General features: G+C 42.0%; 1 protein-coding gene across 1 annotated transcript in view; it reads right to left on the bottom strand.

Annotated features, from left to right (window-relative positions):
* The window catches only part of LOC137636244 (dnaJ homolog shv-like), a 63,213-nt gene that overhangs the window by 30,773 nt on the left and 14,171 nt on the right, over positions 1 to 18,269 (bottom strand). Inside the window, exons 2-3 of the mRNA XM_068368679.1 lie at positions 13,459 to 13,653; positions 9,606 to 9,795 (exon numbers count right to left, since the gene is read on the bottom strand). Of these exons, the coding sequence (XP_068224780.1) occupies positions 9,606 to 9,795; positions 13,459 to 13,653 (385 nt within the window). The remainder of the gene's footprint in view (positions 1 to 9,605; positions 9,796 to 13,458; positions 13,654 to 18,269) is intronic.

Raw genomic sequence — 18,269 nt, forward strand, 5'->3', positions numbered from 1 at the left:
ACTAAAGCTTGATTTTAATATGTAATTTTAGGCGATTTGATCCAATTTTACCCAGCTATTGTCTAATTTGCTTTTCAATCTTTCATCAAACTCCAAATCTAGAGACCCTGTATTAGACGATATGGTTCCTAAATATCTAAATGATTCCACCTCATTAACCATTTTTCCTTCAAATATTTCAACTTCCATTGCATATTCCATTATCATCTATATCTTGCTTCTATTTATCTTGAGCACAACCTTATGTGATATTTCATGCATTCTGGTGAGCGAGCTTTACAAGTCCTGTGGCATTTTCCTAATAAGAACAGCCTCATCAGCATACTCTAGGTCCACTAGTATCTTGTTGACAATCCAGACCAATCCTTTTTGACCATCCCCAACAAATTCCTGAGGAGGATAAACAACATAGGTGACAACACATTTCCTTGGAGTACTCCACTGTTCACTGGAAATTCATTTAATAGGACTCCACCAACATATATGTGTGTGCACGCATGTGTATTTATATATATATGTGTGTGTGTACAGGTAGTCATCGACTTCTAACATAGATAGGGACCAAAAGATGTGTCATAAGTCTATTTGGACGTATGTCAAACTTGAAAAAGTGAAGTTTCTGTAGATTTATTATGATACGTCATGATTCAGCAATCATCTACATCACGATGGTGAGAGGCAGTGGCCGTAAGCTGTCGGCAAGCATCTCCTTATGCAGCCATAACCCCAGAAGGTTATAGCCTGCAAGACTATTCGACAGGAGAGGTGGCGACTGTAAGCGGTCGGCATGCATCACCATCAGCGGCAATGACCCAAAAGGAATATTGCTCACGGGACTCGTTGTACCCTGAGGACAGGATGGTAGAGATGGCAACTGCTAGTGTTAGTGGGGTCCTTTTACTAACCAGACAGTAGTACATTGGATTCTTCCCTCTGGCTACGGCTCATTTTTCCTTTGCCTACACATACACCGAATAGTCTGACCTATTCTTTACAGATTCTCCTGTCTTTATACACCTGACAACTCTGCAATTACCAAACAATTTTTCTTAACTCAAGGGGTTAACAACTGCGCTGTAATTTTCAGTGTATTGTTTTGGTAGTGGTAAAAAGAGACTATTTACCTACAGTAAGCAGCTCCTCTAGGAAAAGGACAATCCAAAATCACACCATTATTCTCTAGTCTTTGGTAGTGCCATAGCCATTGTGCCATGGTCTTCCACTGTCCTGAGTTAGAGTTTTCTTGCTTGAAGATACAATCGACCACACTATTCAATATTTTTTTTTTGGAAGTTTTTATAGTTTATATTTTTAAGACCTATTTTTATTTTGTTACTGTTATTAAAATACTTTATTTTAATTGTTCATTACTTCTCTTATACTTTTCTTCCTTTTTTTCTTTCTGCAATGGGCTAATTTTCCCTGTTGGATCCCTTGGAGTTATAACATACTTCTTTTCCAAATAGGGTTGTAGCTTAGTAATAATAATAATAATAATAAGGGTTATAGCCTACAAGACACGTCAACGGGAGAGGCGGCGACTGCAAGCGGTTGGCAGGCATCAACATCTCCGGCAATACCACAAAAGTTATATTGCTCACGAGATTAGCTGTGTGAAATGTGACTAGTCAATTTTTTGAGTTCTCCTCGAGAGGATCACCCGACTAGTAATCCTGAGGGAAACCAGTCTGCAGCTGCCCTTGTTCCCACACCGGCGTTGCAGGAATGAAGGTGAGCAGATGCAGAGTGCTGCAGCCAAGGGCACAAGAACTATACAGTAAGTGATTTACCTTCAGTCTCAGAGGGGAAGACAGTGGTCAACTCCTTGGGAGGCAGCTGTGTGCTCCCCTTGCCAATAACTGTGGCACCCTCATAAGCCATTCCTTAAACAGGGAGACCATAAACACCCAACAGAAGGCAGGAGTTGCTACAAGCGGCAATGAGAGACTCCCCACAGTGGAGGGTGCGGTTGCTTTGTTAGGGGAAGCGATGGTGTCCGTACATAAGGGCAGTCAGGGCCAGTTGATTATTGCTCTACTCATTCGTCCTCGTTCTCCGGAGGAAGCTCAATGAGTAGAGACGTTATATAGAGAACAAAACGATGGAGTAGAAGCTTACTCCACTGTCCCCCTAACCCCCATTAGGAGGAAGACCACTCCCTACAAGTTTAAAAATGTTATTTTCATTAGTAAAATAAATTTTTGAATATACTTACCCGATAATCATGTAGCTGTCAACTCCGTTGCCCGACAGAATTCTACGGAAGGGATACGCCAGCGATCGCTATACAAGAGGGGGGTGTACTCACAAGCGCCACCTGTGGCCAGGTACTGCAGTACTTCTTGTTGACACCACTTCAATTTTTCCTCGGTCCACTGGTTCTATGGGGAGGAAGGGTGGGTCAATTAAATCATGATTATCGGGTAAGTATATTCAAAAATTTATTTTACTAATGAAAATAACATTTTTCAATATTAAACTTACCCGATAATCATGTAGCTGATTCACACCCAGGGAGGTGGGTGAAAACCAGTGTACATGTATATCAAGAAGCTAAGTATCCCGTATTTCATATTATCAGTTATTCAAAATAACAATGAAATTACAAGTACCTGGTAAGGAAGTCGACTTGAGCCATTACTCTGCCTTAAATAAGTTCGTCTTCCTTACTGAGCGCAGCGTTCCTCTTAGGAGGCTGAACAACTCTAAGGTGCTGAAGTATCAAGGGCTGCAACCCATACTAAAGGACCTCATCACAACCTTTAACCTCGGCGCTTCTCAAGAAAGAATTGACCACCCGCCAAATCAACAAGGATGTGGAAGGCTTCTTAGCCGACCGTACAACCCATAAAAAGTATTCAAGAGAAAGGTTAAAAGGTTATGGGATTATGGGAATGTAGTGGCTGAGCCCTCGCCTACTACTGCATTCGTTGCTACGAATGGTCCCAGGGTGTAGCAGTACTCGTAAAGAGACTGGACATCTTTGAGATAGAATGATGCGAACACTGACTTGCTTCTCCAATAGGTTGCATCCATAACACTCTGCAGAGAATGGCTCTGTTTGAAGGCCACTGAAGTAGCCACAGCTCCCACTTCATGTGTCCTTACCTTCAGCCAAGCAAGGTCTTCTTCCTTCAGATGAGAATGTGCTTCCCTAATCAGAAGCCTGAATAGTAAGAAACTGAGTTCTTAGAACTTGGAAAAGAAGGTTTCTTGATAGCACACCATAAGGCTTCTGATTGTCCTCGTAAAGGTTAAGACCTTTTTAGATAGTACCTAAGAGCTCTAACTGGGCAAAGTACTCTCTCCAGTTCATTCCCCACCAAGTTGGACAGGCTTGGGATCTCGAACGACTTAGGCCAAGGACGTGAAGGAAGCTCGTTTAGCAAAAACCGAGCTGCAAGGAACATGTAGCCGTTTCAGATGTGAAAACAATGATCCTGCTGAAGGCGTGGATCTCACTTACTCTTTTAGCTGTTGTCAAGCACACGAGGAAAAGAGTTTTTAATGTGAGGTCCTAAAAAGAGGCTGATTGGAGAGGTTCAAATCTTGATGACATAAGGAACCTTAGGACCACGTCTAGATTCCAGCCTGGAGTGGACAACCGACGTTCCTTAGAGGTCTCAAAAGACCTAGGGAGGTCCTGTAGATCTTTGTTGGTGGAAAGATCCAAGCCTCTGTGGCGGAAAACCGCTGCCAACATACTTCTGTAACCCTTGATCGTAGGAGCTGAAAGGGATCTTACTTTCCTTAGATATAACAGGAAGTCAGCAATCTGGGTTACAGTGGTACTGGTTGAGGAAACTGCATTGGTCTTGTACCAGCTACGGAAGACTTCCCCTTGAGACTGATAGATTCTGAGAGTGGATGTTCTCCTTGCTTTGGCAATCGCTCTGGCTGCTTCCTTCGAAAAGCCCCTAGCTCTTGAGAGTCTTTCGAAAGTCTGAAGGCAGTCAGACGAAGAGCGTGGAGGTTTGGGTGTACCTTCTTTACGTGAGGTAGACGTAGAAGGTTCACTCCTAGAGGAAGAGTCCTGGGAATGTCGACCAGCCATTGCAATACCTCTAAGAACCATTCTCTCGCGGGCCAGAGCGGAGCCAACCAACGTCAGCCGTGTCCCTTTGAGAGAGGAGAACTTCTGAATTACCCTGTTGACAATCTTGAACGGCGGGAATGCATAAAGGTCGAGATGGAACCAATCCAGCAGAAAAGCATCCACGTGAACTGCTGCTGGGTCTGGAATCGGAGAACAATACAACAGGAGTCTCTAGGTTATCGAGGTAGCGAACAGATCTATGGTTGGCTGACCCCACAGGGCCCAAAGTCTGCTGCAAACATTCTTGTGAAGGGTCCACTCTGTGGGGATGACCTGACCCTTCCGGCTGAGGTGATCTGCCATGACATTCATACCGCCCTGAATGAACCTCGTTACCAGCGTGAGCTTTCGATCTTTAGACCAGATGAGGAGGTCCCTTGCGATCTAGAACAACTTCACGAAAGAGTCCCTCCCTGCTTGAAGATGTAAGCCAGGGCTGTGGTGTTGTCAGAGTCCACCTCCACCACTTTGTTAAGCTGGAGGGACTTGAAGTTTATCAAGGCCAGAAGAACCGCCAACAACTCCTTGCAATTGATGTGAAGTGTCCTTTGCTCCTGATTCCATGTTCCCGAGCATTCCTGTCCGTCCAAAGTCGCACCCCAGCCCGTGTCTGATGCGTCCGAGAGGAGACGGCGGTCGGGTTTCTGAACAGCCAAAGGTAGACTTCCTTGAGAAGAAAGCTGTTCTTACACCACGCGAGAGAAGACCTCCTCTCTTCGGAAACAGGAACTGAGACCGTCTCTAGCGTCATGTCCTTTATCCAGTGAGCAGCTAGATGATACTGAAGGGGGGGAGGTGGAGTCTCCCTAACACGATGAACAGGGCCAGCGATGAAAGTGTCCCTGTTAGACTCATCCACTACCTGACTGAGCATCGGTTCCTTCTCAGCATGCTCTGGATGCATTCTAGGGCTTGGAAGATCCTTGGGGCCGACGGAAAAGCCCGAAAAGCTCGACTCTGAAGATCCATACCCAGGGAGACAATGGTCTGGGATGGGACGAGCTGAGACTCCTCAAAATTGACCAGGAGGCCCAGTTCCTTGGTCAGATCCATAGTCCATCTGAGAATCTCCAGACAGCGACGACTTGTGGGAGCTCTTAAAAGCCAGTCGTCTGACGGAGCCGGACACAAGATCATGGTACTGCTGCACAGTCTGTGAACTGTCAACCATGGGGAAGCGAGGAAGTACAGTGACAACCCGAAGCTGTCTAGACTGTCTGGGTCGTACAGACAACTCCCTATCGGGTTGTTGAGGTTGCCGTACTGCGTCACAACAAGTCACTTCTGCTGGTTGTTGAACGTCTTCCCAGTGACACACTGACTCCGTAAACAAAAAATCCTCTAACAAGGACTAAGCTTGGACTGCATGTCTTGCAACACAGCTCAAGGTCTATGGGAGCAGGTGTGGTAACAGACGGGGTTAGCGACTGAAGTGGAACCATTACCTTCCCTGGAAGCATGTTATGCTTAAATAAAAGTCCATAAGAGGCTACGCAGCTAAAGGCTCCTCTCCAAATGACAGAGTCCTCAAGGGAATATCAGAAGGAGGGAGAAAAGCACTTTCTCATCTACAGGGACCATATCCGAGAAAAGCTAAGTTCTCTCAGTGAGGGTTTCACTGGTGCAAAAGCAGCAGACTAGAAGGCAACGTTATGAAACTGCTTGACAGTCTAGTGAGTTGGCAACAACCAAAGATGTGTGACTGAGAAGCATGCGGTAAGGTATGCAGAGCAGGTTGTATGCAGAGCATGCTGTATGTAGAGCATGCTGTAAGGTAAGCAGAGCGTGTTGCATGGCGTGTAACATTTCTCAGAAATTCCATGACCAGTGCTAGAGTGAGTAATATCGCATTACTGTCCATTGAAAGTGCACGTGCCGAGAGAATTGATTTAGACTGTTTTGTTGATGAATTTGATAGCCGGCATGATAATCGTAGAATTAAGCTGCACTAAATGTACTATAATCTACTTCACCTCAGGAAAGGGAAACTCGCCCTGTTGGCAACACTGCATTACTTCATGCATGCTTGCATGGGGTTTTAATATCAACATAATATTTACCTTACATTCATAACTCATGATTCATTTTTGTTTTGAAGATATTTTTGCCATATTTTGCGATTTTGTTAAAAATATATTGCAAGGAATACATATATATTTTTATATTAAGTAATACAAATAACCTCCATTATCATAATGTTTGTGTAGGCATACATGTATATGATTACAAATGCAAGTTATGAAAGTAATGAGGTGTTATTATTGTCATTTGTTATTCCCAAGTTGAATGGGAAGAGGCTCAAGTTGAGGAGAAAGTGGCAGATGCATGCGTTGAGGTGGCTGACTCATAGCATGAGGTTGCTGCCTCAAGAGTTGCGCTTGCTGTAAGGGTTGCGGATGCGTAGTAGCAGGTTCCTGAGGAACGAGTTGAGGTTCCTGAGGTGTGAGCTGCGAGAGTTGAGGTAGCGGCTGCGCAGAACGCAGTTCTTGTCTCGCGAGTTGAGGTTCCTGAGGTGCTAGCCTAAGGAGTTGAGGCTCTCGCCTTGAGGAGGGTTGAGGTCGCTGCAGCGAGTGCTGAGGTGGCTGCCTCATTGATGGAAGAGGTTGTCGTACCTCAAGAGATTGTTGCCTCGCTGGTGGAACCGCAAGCGGAAGCGGAGGAAGTAAGGCATAAGATTCCTGCTCCCATTGCTGAGGTTGCCTTAAGGAAGGCGGAGGTTGCTGCACACCGCTGGTAACTGGCAACTCAGTACGCGGTAAGGTATCCTGAGGAACCTCAACATCGTACGCCTGGCAGACTGGACTGCGGTGAGGCGGAGCGATCGCAGGAGGAGGTGTAACCTTCTCAGCCTGACACTCACGCATTAAGACCGCAAGCTGTGACTGCATGGACTGCAGCAAAGTCATCTTGGGGTCGGCAGACGCTAAGGTCTGCTGAGGCAAAGCCTTAACAGAAGATGAGGTCTGTTGCGGCATCACCTTACCTCTCTTAGGAGGTGTGCAGTCACCTGATGACTGCGGAGAGTCAGAGCTAACCCAATGACTGCATCCGGGTTGTTGAACTCTAGAGGTCTGGACTTTACGTTTAAGAGGTCTTGAGACCTGAGTCCAGCGTTTTCTCCCCGAAATTTCTTCTGCAGACGAGTAAAATAAGGGCTCAATCGTCTGCGGGTGGGAGTGACGGTCTCTGTAAGACACGCCCGCAACCACCGAGGATACTTCTGTGCGCCGATCAAGGCCTGCCGAACCCTTTTGCCCTTCGACATTGCTTCTCCCCTGGGCTTGGGAGCTTGCAAGAGGTCCCGGACTGGGAGGACGACTGGCACGCACAGAAGTACCCTCACGCACAACACTGACACACTTTGCGCTAATCACTTATCACTTTTGAATTTCTGTTTGCACTTATTTCACTGAACTCGAAACTTTAAGTGGTTTGTACCTGAAACACGCAATTCTATCCTTCCTTAAAAGTTAGTAATTGCGAAAACAGAATTACAATGTAACAGAAAAATCTAATGAAAGATAAATAATTCAGTGGCTGGAAAGAGACTAAACACTAGATCAAATAAACTACGTTTAAAATCTCTCACCGCATAAAGCTTGAGAACAAGAATAAACTCTAGAAACGTTTACCTTCTTCCCCTAAAGAGACTAGGGAGAAGAGCAAAAACGATAACAATGTTACTCGCTCGAACGAAACGTTTATCCAGCTCTCTCTCCCTCCGTCTCTATCTCTCTCTCTCTCTCTCTCTAGACTTAGAACCTGAGAGAAGAGCCCAATCATATATACTCGTTAAAACATATTATTGTTAAAGGAAAAAAACTGAAAGATTTCCCAAATAAAAAGTTCCTTTATTAGTATTAAAACCATTAAGCTAAGAAAGAATGAACAAAACGCTATAAACGGTTTACTCTTACTGCAACGTGACACCGTGAAAATTCTCTCTCTATCGTAACGATAGAGCGCAAGTTGAACGTTCTGAACATCAACAAATGCAGAGACAAAACAAAACGTTAGTTCAACTTTGAAACAGTACGAGACTATCAAAGAAATTCTTTCAAAAACATTCTTTCAAAAACATTAAAATAGCATAATATGTTAACAGGTAAAACCGAAATGACGGGCTCAATGTTAATTAACTTCGGTACAAGAAAAGACCGCCTACTATTAGGAAAGGTCGAATATAAAAATTAATTTTAATAAATTTATAAAAAAGGAAGTTAATCGAAGAGGCCTATAAAAGGCGGAGAGATATAAAATAAATCTATAACTTTTGTTAAGCAAAATTAAGAAAGAGAGTCTATACTCTCTTAGACACCAACACTTCCGTCTAAGGGAAGGGTCGGCCATTTAAAGGTGAAAGAGAGTTCATACTCTCTTCGTCACCATAATTAATCAAATTAATTCCAAAAGCTAGCTAAGCTAATAATAAAACTTCCTGAATAGCGAAAGCTGAAATCTTAGAGCAATACTTCACCAAAAACCGTGAACAAGACTCCAAAATTATAAGCGTATCCATGAACGTCTTGCCGGAAGCACGACAGAGGAAAAATTGAAGTGGTGTCAACAAGAAGTACTGCAGTACCTGGCCACAGGTGGCGCTTGTGAGTACACCCCCCTCTTGTATAGCGATCGCTGGCGTATCCCTTCCGTAGAATTCTGTCGGGCAACGGAGTTGACAGCTACATGATTATCGGGTAAGTTTAATATTGAAAATTTAATATTGAAAAATGCAATTTTATTAAGAGTAAATGGAAAAGACGGAACGTCTATTCCCTCCTCATCCAAAATAAAAAAGGACGGCTTTTCACCGGTAAGAGCGTGAGCTGGGTGTCTAGTCTACTCCTCTTCCACCCCAGCTAATCAGCGGGTGGTGGTTATACCTCGCTACAAGGTCTTTTAAATGTCTAACAGCTCATAAATGGCAGAGGTAAGGGACAGTGACATTGCCCTATCGAGCAGGACAATGCTCTAGAGACTGACCATACACTGTATACATATGATCAGCACCCAAGCCCCCTCTTCACTCAAGCTAGGACCAAGGAGGGCCAGGCAATGGCTGCTGATGACTCAGCAGATAAACCAATAAGGTCTCCTTAGAACACAAGGATGTTGAGGTTGCAGCGACCAAAGAAACTAGAGTTTGAGCGGGACAATAGGACCCCAGTCTGGCGTTCACCAATCAAGGACGTTGCCGAAAGAGCTGTTATGTAAAAGTGCAACTTGGCAATCAATACTTTCCCAACTGATTGATCAGTATTTTCCTTATTCATAGTATAATAATATCAAATAAGAGTGTAAAGGGTCAAAATCAATATTTCAAAAAAGTGTAAAGGGTCAAAATTTGTAAAGGGTCAAAATCAATATATCAAAAAAGTGTAAAGGGTCAAAATTTGTAAAGGGTCAAAATCAATATATCAAAAAAGAGTGTAAAGGGTCAAAATCAATCATAAAAATATCATTTATCATAAACACGAGATTCTTGAAAAGAAAATCAAACCAACCATACCTCAACAAAGTTTCCAACGTACAACTCCTCTAGAGTTACAAACATCTGCATCGTTATGTCACCGCCTTTAGGTACTTCTCGCTCTCTCTGGGGACCACCCCCAAAACCAAAGCCAAAATCTCCAAAGAAACTTGCGAACGGATCCATGCCACCAAAGCCATCTTCTTTGGCCACACATTCTTCACCACACCTATGAAACATTTCAAAAGTCAATGAGTAAATAAAATATAGCAACATTATAGGAAGATATTTAATCCTTCTAGCTACAATAATTATGCTAAAAATAAGGCAAACAATATATATATGGGAATAAAGGAAATGTGCTGAGTATACGTATACCCTTAAACACAGATGACTCGATACGGAAGACAGTTGAAGACTATGATAAAGCCACTATGACAAAATGGCATAACTAATAATTTCAGAACATTGGTTAATAACCACCAGTTAACACATTTAACCAGCAACCACAACACAAATATGAATTTCACCAAAATATAAGATTAAGACAGCCATGTACAGTACTGTGTATAAAATGTTAAAATTTTTCAAGTAATTTTCATCTTTTTAATAACACAGAGGCCTTTAATATCTGTAGGATCTCAACAAAGCTGAAACTTTGCTGTTAAAAAATAATCATGAGATTAAAATGATCTGTTATTTATTCACTATTGTGTTCGATATATGTGGTAGAATTGTATGTTCATACATACAATACAGTTCTGTTCATTGGGTTTTTTAACTTAAAAATTTTCAGTACAGTACTTATTGCTGTAAAATTCATGGTCAATAAATAATTATGAGATTAAAAGGAAAAAATATGTTACAATCTGTTATTTACAGAAATGAAAGAAAAATATATCGCTATAGTAACGTTTGATATGCGTAGTAGCTTTGTGTGTTCACACAGTACATGCAATAAAGTAATGTTCATTGTGCTTTCTTAACTTGAAAATGTACTAATTGATACAAAATTAATTGCAAATAAATAAGCATGAGACTAAAAGGAAAAATGTTACGATCTGTTATTTATGTAGTGAAATGAAAGAAAAACATTTTGCAAATATATAAAATTTTCTCAATTATTTAGAAGATAATTTATCTATAGAAAAACCTAAAAATCTGTGACCCTGCCAATGTTGATCCGTGAATAGACTGTATGGCCAACCCAGAGCTTGACCTTGGTCTCATTCGTCAGTGTGCGACCGATGACCCAAATCAACTGCTACTTTATCCAGTGAGCTATGAGAAAGATCACATAAAAGCAATCTCAAGTGTGGATTCGCAAGGTCATAGACCCGGCCTTGAATCCTGATCCTTCTCTGCAGACAAAGATACCTAGAGCTCATGACATTAGGGGCATTAGTGCGTCCCTAGCGTTTAAGAAGACCTACTCTCTGTAACGTAGGTTCTTCAAGCCCTTCAAGCTGGTGTGTGGACTCGTCAAACAACCTTCACTGCCCACTAACTGCAGGACATGACCCACAGGAACATGGAGACATTCTCCATTGATCCTGTGGTGGCTGCACAACAAGTGGTTTAAATACCACAAGCTCCTTGATGAACAAGTAGCAGATGGCAGAGGGCTGAGGTTGCCCGGGATCAAGTCTGGGTTGAATGATAAGAATGACTGGTTCTTTCTTTAATCTTCCCCTCTCTTGGGTAACAGCATCTAAACTACTCTGCAAACTGTCCTCCTCTGTTTGCAGTTGATAACTAATTTCCTTGTGTAACCTAGTATAGTAATACACACAGTCCTCAACCAACAAGCACAATGGGGACCGAGAGGCTGTTCGCAGTCTGAAATAGTTTGTAAATCAATCAATCAATATATAACTCTCTCTGAAATTGTTTGTAAATCAATCAATGAATCAAAATCTCTCTCTCTCTCCACGTGTTTAATCCAGCTCAACGTCAGCCGTGTTTGTTTTAAGAGTTGTAAAGGAAAGAGATCGAAAGAAGCAGGAACAAGCTTCGGACTCTGCCTTCCCTCCGCCAGTTAAGCAAGCTCAGAATGAGGGAGAGGGCCCTCGTCAGCATGATGATCAGGAAATACCGCAGACAAAAGCGATGAAGGTGGTAATGGGGCAGGAACCGCAACTTTCACAGGAACAAGCCATAGAGATTCTTTCAGTGTGAAACCTTCCGAGTCTCTGGGAGGAGCAGGAACATGCTTCGGACTTTACACTCCCTCTGCTGGATGCCATCACAGAACGAGGGAGTGCGTCGTCGTCAGTGCAGAAGAAAACCTAACCCACGAATAGGAAAGGTGTCCTCTGAGAGGTGCAGGAAGATGCTTCAGATTTTGCACTCTCTCCTCCAGCTGCCCACGCAGAATGAGGGGGTGCGTCGTCATCAGCGAAGAGGAAAAAGACTGAAGTCGAGCTCTGGGTAGGCCGCTTCCCGACGTCAAACTCGCAGAGTGCAAGCAATATCTTTTTTAAGACAGTGAAGGTGCATCCACAAGGAAGAGAGATTGTAAGAAAACGTTTCTACGCCCTTGAGGAAAAACCCGACACTACGCGTTTCTTAACAACACACACATCTAAGAAAAATAAATAAAAGCTAACAAACAAATTAGTCAAAGGCCAATCAAAAAAATGGTGGGTGGTGGAGAGAAACTTCCACTCTCCCCCGAGCCAAAAGCAAAAATAACGAGGGAGCGTGCGTGCGTGTGTGTGAGAGCAGGGTAGCCGATACTAAACCCCCCCCCCCCCCCCCCCCGCTAACTAGCGGTGGGGTAAATATACCTCTTAAAAGAAAAATAACTGGAAGTGCCCTGACCCGGATTAGGTGAAGCCAGGCTTTACCAGTCAGACTGTCAAACTGACAGTTCTCAATTCCCAAGTTAATCTCCAACAGTGAACTGGAACTTAAAGTCGGTTCTATTCAGACCTTTGTTTATAGAGGGCAACTATTTTCTTGTGCTTTTTATTAGTGATGGTTCCTCCTTGTGCTGCTTTATTTGAAAAAAATAAAAATATTAAACTTGTTGCTCAACTTATTGGTGAACCAGTTACAAACTCCTTGGAATATTGAACTACGGTAAATTCGTTACACTTTATAGCCTTCTATGGATTACATTGAACATAGCTTGTGATATTCTCACAACTGTTATTACTGATTTTAACCTAAAGGCAGGCAGCTGTCTGTTATCATGGGCTCAATCAAATCCTGTTTAAACCATATTCCAGAATAGTAAGTGATTGATTCGTGTATGGATTTTATATAATATTGTTGTCGAAATTAGAAATTATTAATAAACTGAGTCATAAAATGTTAAAAGAATTTTACAGAAAAGATATCACGAAGCTAATGTATAAAAGAGACAGTAAATGGTTAACAATAACACTAGTTCCGTAGATAACTTTGGTTCCAAGAGCTTTTTTACTAATCAATGGAGGAGTTAGAACTGACAGTCTGACTGGGGAAACCTGGCTTCATGGGTTCAGGTAAGAACTGTGAGTCACAGCATCTCCAGTAGTATTAATCGTCCTAGATATATCTCTTAAAGTCTTATGACTAGTCTACCAGCATCGCCAAAAATAAATTCCCTAATAAAGAGTGAAAGTTTGTATTTAGTGACAGAACAAATTAATGTATGCATGTGAAGAATGGAGAGAGCGAATTTCAATTATTTCTAATAGGAGAAATTGTAGAATACAAATATTTCAAGTTGTAATTTCGGTTCCAATGCAAATTAAACTCAACCTAAGGTACTACTATAGTCTCGTAGGAACAGATTACAAACTGAATTGTGTATTGTTTAGGAAAAGGATGTTACAGTCATGTTTAGTTAAATCTGTTGTATGGGCATAAAATAAGGGTTAAGTAACAACAAGAAAAGACATACCTGTCATATTTTTGTCTTTTATCATCATCAACTAGGACTTCATAAGCTGCACCAAGATCCTTAAACTTATCCTCCGCTTCTGGATCATCTTTATTTTTATCGGGATGGTATTCTTTGGCTAAACGGCGGTAGGCCTTTTTTATCTGGTTAACACTTGCATCCCGAGGTACTCCCAAGATCTTGTAAAAGTCCCGCCTGAAAGAGAAATGAGAGTTTTACCATTAGTTACTAGGCTTTTTTTTCTTTTTATTCTGAGCCATATGGATACAAATTTAAATCAGATTAAAGCAATTTTATCATTTAAATCTTGTATTTATGAATGATTTCCCTGAAATGATAAATTTGTAAATAATTTGTATTTTTCCCAACTATACAGAGTTTGAGCTCAGTACATTGGATATTATTTTGGCGAATGCTGAAACAAGCCCAAAAACATTTTAATAAGGTATAACTACCCACCGCTAGTTAGCAGAAGGGTAGACCAACCACCCCACTCACACACAAATACACTGGTGAAATGCCTTCACTTTTTAATTGCAGGCAGGACTTTCTCGGGGGTTGGGTGATGACAGGACAGGCATGTGTAAAGAGCTCAAGGTTTGTATAGTTAGGGAAAATACAAATCATTTCCAAATTTGACATCTATTCCGAGATGAATACAAACCCTTCCACTCCTTACAATGAAGACTCACACGCTGACACCTCACTAACTTTCAGAATGTGTGAGAGAGGTAACCACCTGGGCAATTGCTGTGATTGTGTGTGAAATAGGCACTGTGATTTGATCAGGTAAGAACTCCACACTTAACCTGACCCTCACTAGGAAGGGGACGTAACAAATACATATTACATTTCAGGCTACAAGTCATAAGGTTTTTACCTGCAGATGGCCGAGTTCCAAGGGTGCTGTGCCCCTAGAGGGGAAAGATGAAAGGAGAGAGGCCAGTCACTCTACTGTTCATCCCAGGTTAATCCCTGGAAGAGTCACCCCTCGACCGACTGCTACTTGTCCTGCAAGGAAGTTGAAGTATCTTAAACCATATGTTGTGCTGCCACCAGAGGACCTAGGTATCCAGGTTCCTGTGGGTTACGTCTTGCAGGTTGTGGCTGTGATGGTCGTCTGATGGTTTTCCACAGTAGTTTGAAAAGCCTGCATCACACCGTTTTACTGATGGTTGCAGGAAGGACTTCTCGCAATTTACCATAATCCCAAGATTGTGGCAAAACTTGATAAGGCTGGTCTCAATGTCAGAAAAGGGTCACTATTGAGTCTGCTAGAATCAGCCAGTCGTGTCTATATCTAAATAGATGAATGCTGTTCTTGGGTGCCCAGGTTAACACTAGGGAGAACACCCTGAGGTGTGTTGGACAGGGTAAAACATAGCACTTTGAACTGGTATAATCAATCGTTTAGGATGATTCTTAGATCCTTGATGATGGATGAATTGGGATCTGGAAGTATCTTTTAAATCCAGCATTATCATGAAGTCCATGGGTCTTATAGCCTATCTGACCATGTCTTCTGTTTCCATCCTTAACAAAGTTTGTTGAACAAACTTGTTCAGTTCAGGGAGGAGAGTTTGATGACTCAGGGAGGAGAGTTTGATGACTGGTCACCAGCCTCCAGACACCTTTCCTACAAGAAAGAGTAGACTGAAAAAGCCTGGAGGCCTATCTAGGACTTCTTGGAAAGCAACCTTCTCTACCATGGCCTGGACTTGGCCCTGAAGTGCCTGTTCCTTTACTGATCACTCTGTACAGGAACGTAACATTATTGGGTAAAGAGCCAAATGAGGAAGAGAGAGAGTGAAGTAGACATGGTATCCTGCTCGGAGCATAGAGGCCGTCCAAGGTTCGGCTCCGTGTATATTGTATATTTTCTCCCTACATCAATTTGTACAACCACTGCCTGCAGGGGTGTACGAATAGATAGGGGTATTTGGGGGACATCTCGACGAACGTACATGAGATTTCCACCATGGCTCCTTGCTTGTTGATTATATGGTGTCTAGTGTGTTAGCATCAAGCTTACTTTCCTGTAGACACAATTATGGGGGAATGTTCATGAATGAGGAGCTTAAGTTCTTCATATTTGGCCCTTAAACCCTGACAATTCCATTGAAAAATGGAGGAAAAAACTATGGTTTATTTCTTGGAAGGACTTTTGGATGAAGTCTTCCCATTAATAATTTTTGATTTAACACTATTTCCCAGTGGTTTTACTAGAGAGGGTCTTGATAGATTGGGTTTTGTGTTTATTTTCATTTTGTCCTTTTGATCTAATTGTTGAGGGGGATGGTGGACCTCAACTTGAATTTGTGATCCATTTAAATTGTCTTCTGGTTGATCAGAAACATCAACAGACAAAAAATTATATTTATTTGATGTCATTACTCTAATATTTCTTATGGAAGGGGGTGAGAGAAATGGAGATCTCTCTCTTTTCCAATTACTAGGTTGTGAGTTACCAGGATTTTGTACCTTCCCCACTACAGGTGCACCTGATAACTTAGTTTCAGGAGGAATCTCCATTAAATCAGGCAAGGATATGGCCTGGGAGAGGTTAGTACTATCCTTTGTAATGGGGGACAAAGGTTTGATAGTGGTGGGCAATATCTTTTTGTTGATGCTCAATGGGAAATCTTTAGGAGGAGATATTCTTGTCTTATTATGCAGCACTTTATTAGTAGATGGTGAATTCCTTTTTCTAGAACTACCTACAGTACTAGGTGGGTTAGATGATTCCCGAGGAACTTTTTCTCAAGTTTTTAATGTCTGCATAGGTAGTAGATTTATTTAATAATCTCTTGGCATGCCCCACGCTTACATGTTCAATAATTGATTTATGGAGGCCACCCTCTTCTAACTTATAAAACTGGCAGCTCCTATCATTAGATTTACGATTAGAATTGCAGTTGAAGCACCTTGCCTCAAGTGTACATTCTCCATGGTGAAGATTGGAGCAAGTATTACAAATTTAATCATTCTTGCAAACTTTGGAAGGATGACCAGATCTAAAGCAATTAAAACATTGCAGTGGCTTCTGCTTAAAAGGTTGAACTCTAATCCTTTCATTTTCTATGTCTATGTGGAAAGGTACACCAGCACCCTGGAAAGTAAGAACAATCATTGATGTTCCAGGTACTTTATCTACTTTCCACACTGATAGTGGACACAGCCAATATCTCCTTTTCCGTAAATTCATATAGATCCCTATTGAAAACCACTCACCTTCCATAGCTAAAGTTTAGATGGGGTTTGATGTCCAATTTTATATCATTTTCAGTCTGTAAATTTGAAAATATAACAGACTGTGTGTATGACTTGGCCTTTATCAAGTAACTTTCCTTAACGAATCGATTTATATCTCCAGGTGCGATCGTTCCTACCTTCTTCTGAAGAAATATGCAGATATTAAAATAATTTTCAGTACCTCCTGTAGATTGAGCAAGAAGCCACATTGGTGGTTTTGGCTTTCCTTTGGGATGGCATAACTATTTCTATGTCTTCATCAACCCTGTCTGCTGGTCTGTAGACATCCAGATCTTTAGGTGCCCCATCACACAGAGCACCCTTAACACTCATATTACCTACTTTAATATTAATATTGAGTGCTTCCTCATGACAATTAAATAACCAAGAATCCCATTTATCATCTTGAAGTTTCGTTCTAATTTCTTTTATTAGTCCGTAGCATTCATATATTTCATGTAGCACATCATAATTAGCTTCTAATGGGATTTGGGTAACATGCAGGATTTTCAATTTTCCTGTGTTGCTCAAATTACCCTTTTTTCAAATGTTCAAAGAATAGTCCTTTTTAGTTCCTACGTCGTCAACGGAATTTTCTTTAAGTGGATTGCCAAAGGTCGTCAACAGTGCCGGGGACGAGTCAGCATATCCAGGAGAGGGGGGGGGGGGTCGTTGTCAGCGGAATCCATGAGAAAAAAATATAAGGATAATGTGAGATTTGAAATAGCTTGATTCACCTGCTTGAGAACATTAAGGCATCACATCTTGGGAAGGAAATTTGCACTCTCCACTACCGGCACAGTGAGAGTATACTTCCCAGATGGTCCACTCCATACCCTACCCGAAGGGTAGCACCAAAACGGATATAGACGCACAGGTGTAAGCTGAACCCACCTGTTAGGACTGAGACCAAGAAACTATGGAATCATCCTCCCCATATCTGTAATGAAGGGCTTCCGGCCAAAAGCCAAGAGTCCTACCCGAAGCATTGGATCCCCCTGGACTCTGAAGACCCAACACTTGAGAATAGTTCCACCAAAAAGGTCCTAACCATCTTCGGGATGGCTGAGATCATCCAATACTCTTACATATAGCTTTGAGCGCACACACCTCCCAACCGTGACACTTCTCCCATTCATCAAAGCAGGCAGCAATAACGGATGTAGAAACTTCCACACCATTAAAAAGGGCCATACATATATACACATACACATGTGGGAAATTTTACTCAAGAGTTGGGACAGCAACATGAAAGAAAGTTTATAAAATTTGGAGAAGATTGAAGTAATATTAAGAGGAAGAGAAAGATTAGAAAGAGAAATTTAGATTCGAACTGGGGGAGCAATTTCCCCTAGTTCGAGAGCCCTCTTGCCTGTCACCAAGCTTCAGCATGGGAATGAAATGACGTGCTGAAGCTCAATGACTTCATCAAGGCTTTCTCTCATTAAGAGAGAGAGCCCTCTCTGAGTAAATCCTCTTGCGTAGATGGTGAAGGTTGAGCAACCTGTCTTGGTGGTGTTAGGATGACAATAATTAGCCTCCGCCTGGATGTTTTGAAT

This window comes from Palaemon carinicauda, unplaced genomic scaffold, assembly GCF_036898095.1.
Source record: "Palaemon carinicauda isolate YSFRI2023 unplaced genomic scaffold, ASM3689809v2 scaffold258, whole genome shotgun sequence".
NCBI classification, from domain to species: Eukaryota; Metazoa; Arthropoda; class Malacostraca; order Decapoda; family Palaemonidae; genus Palaemon; species Palaemon carinicauda.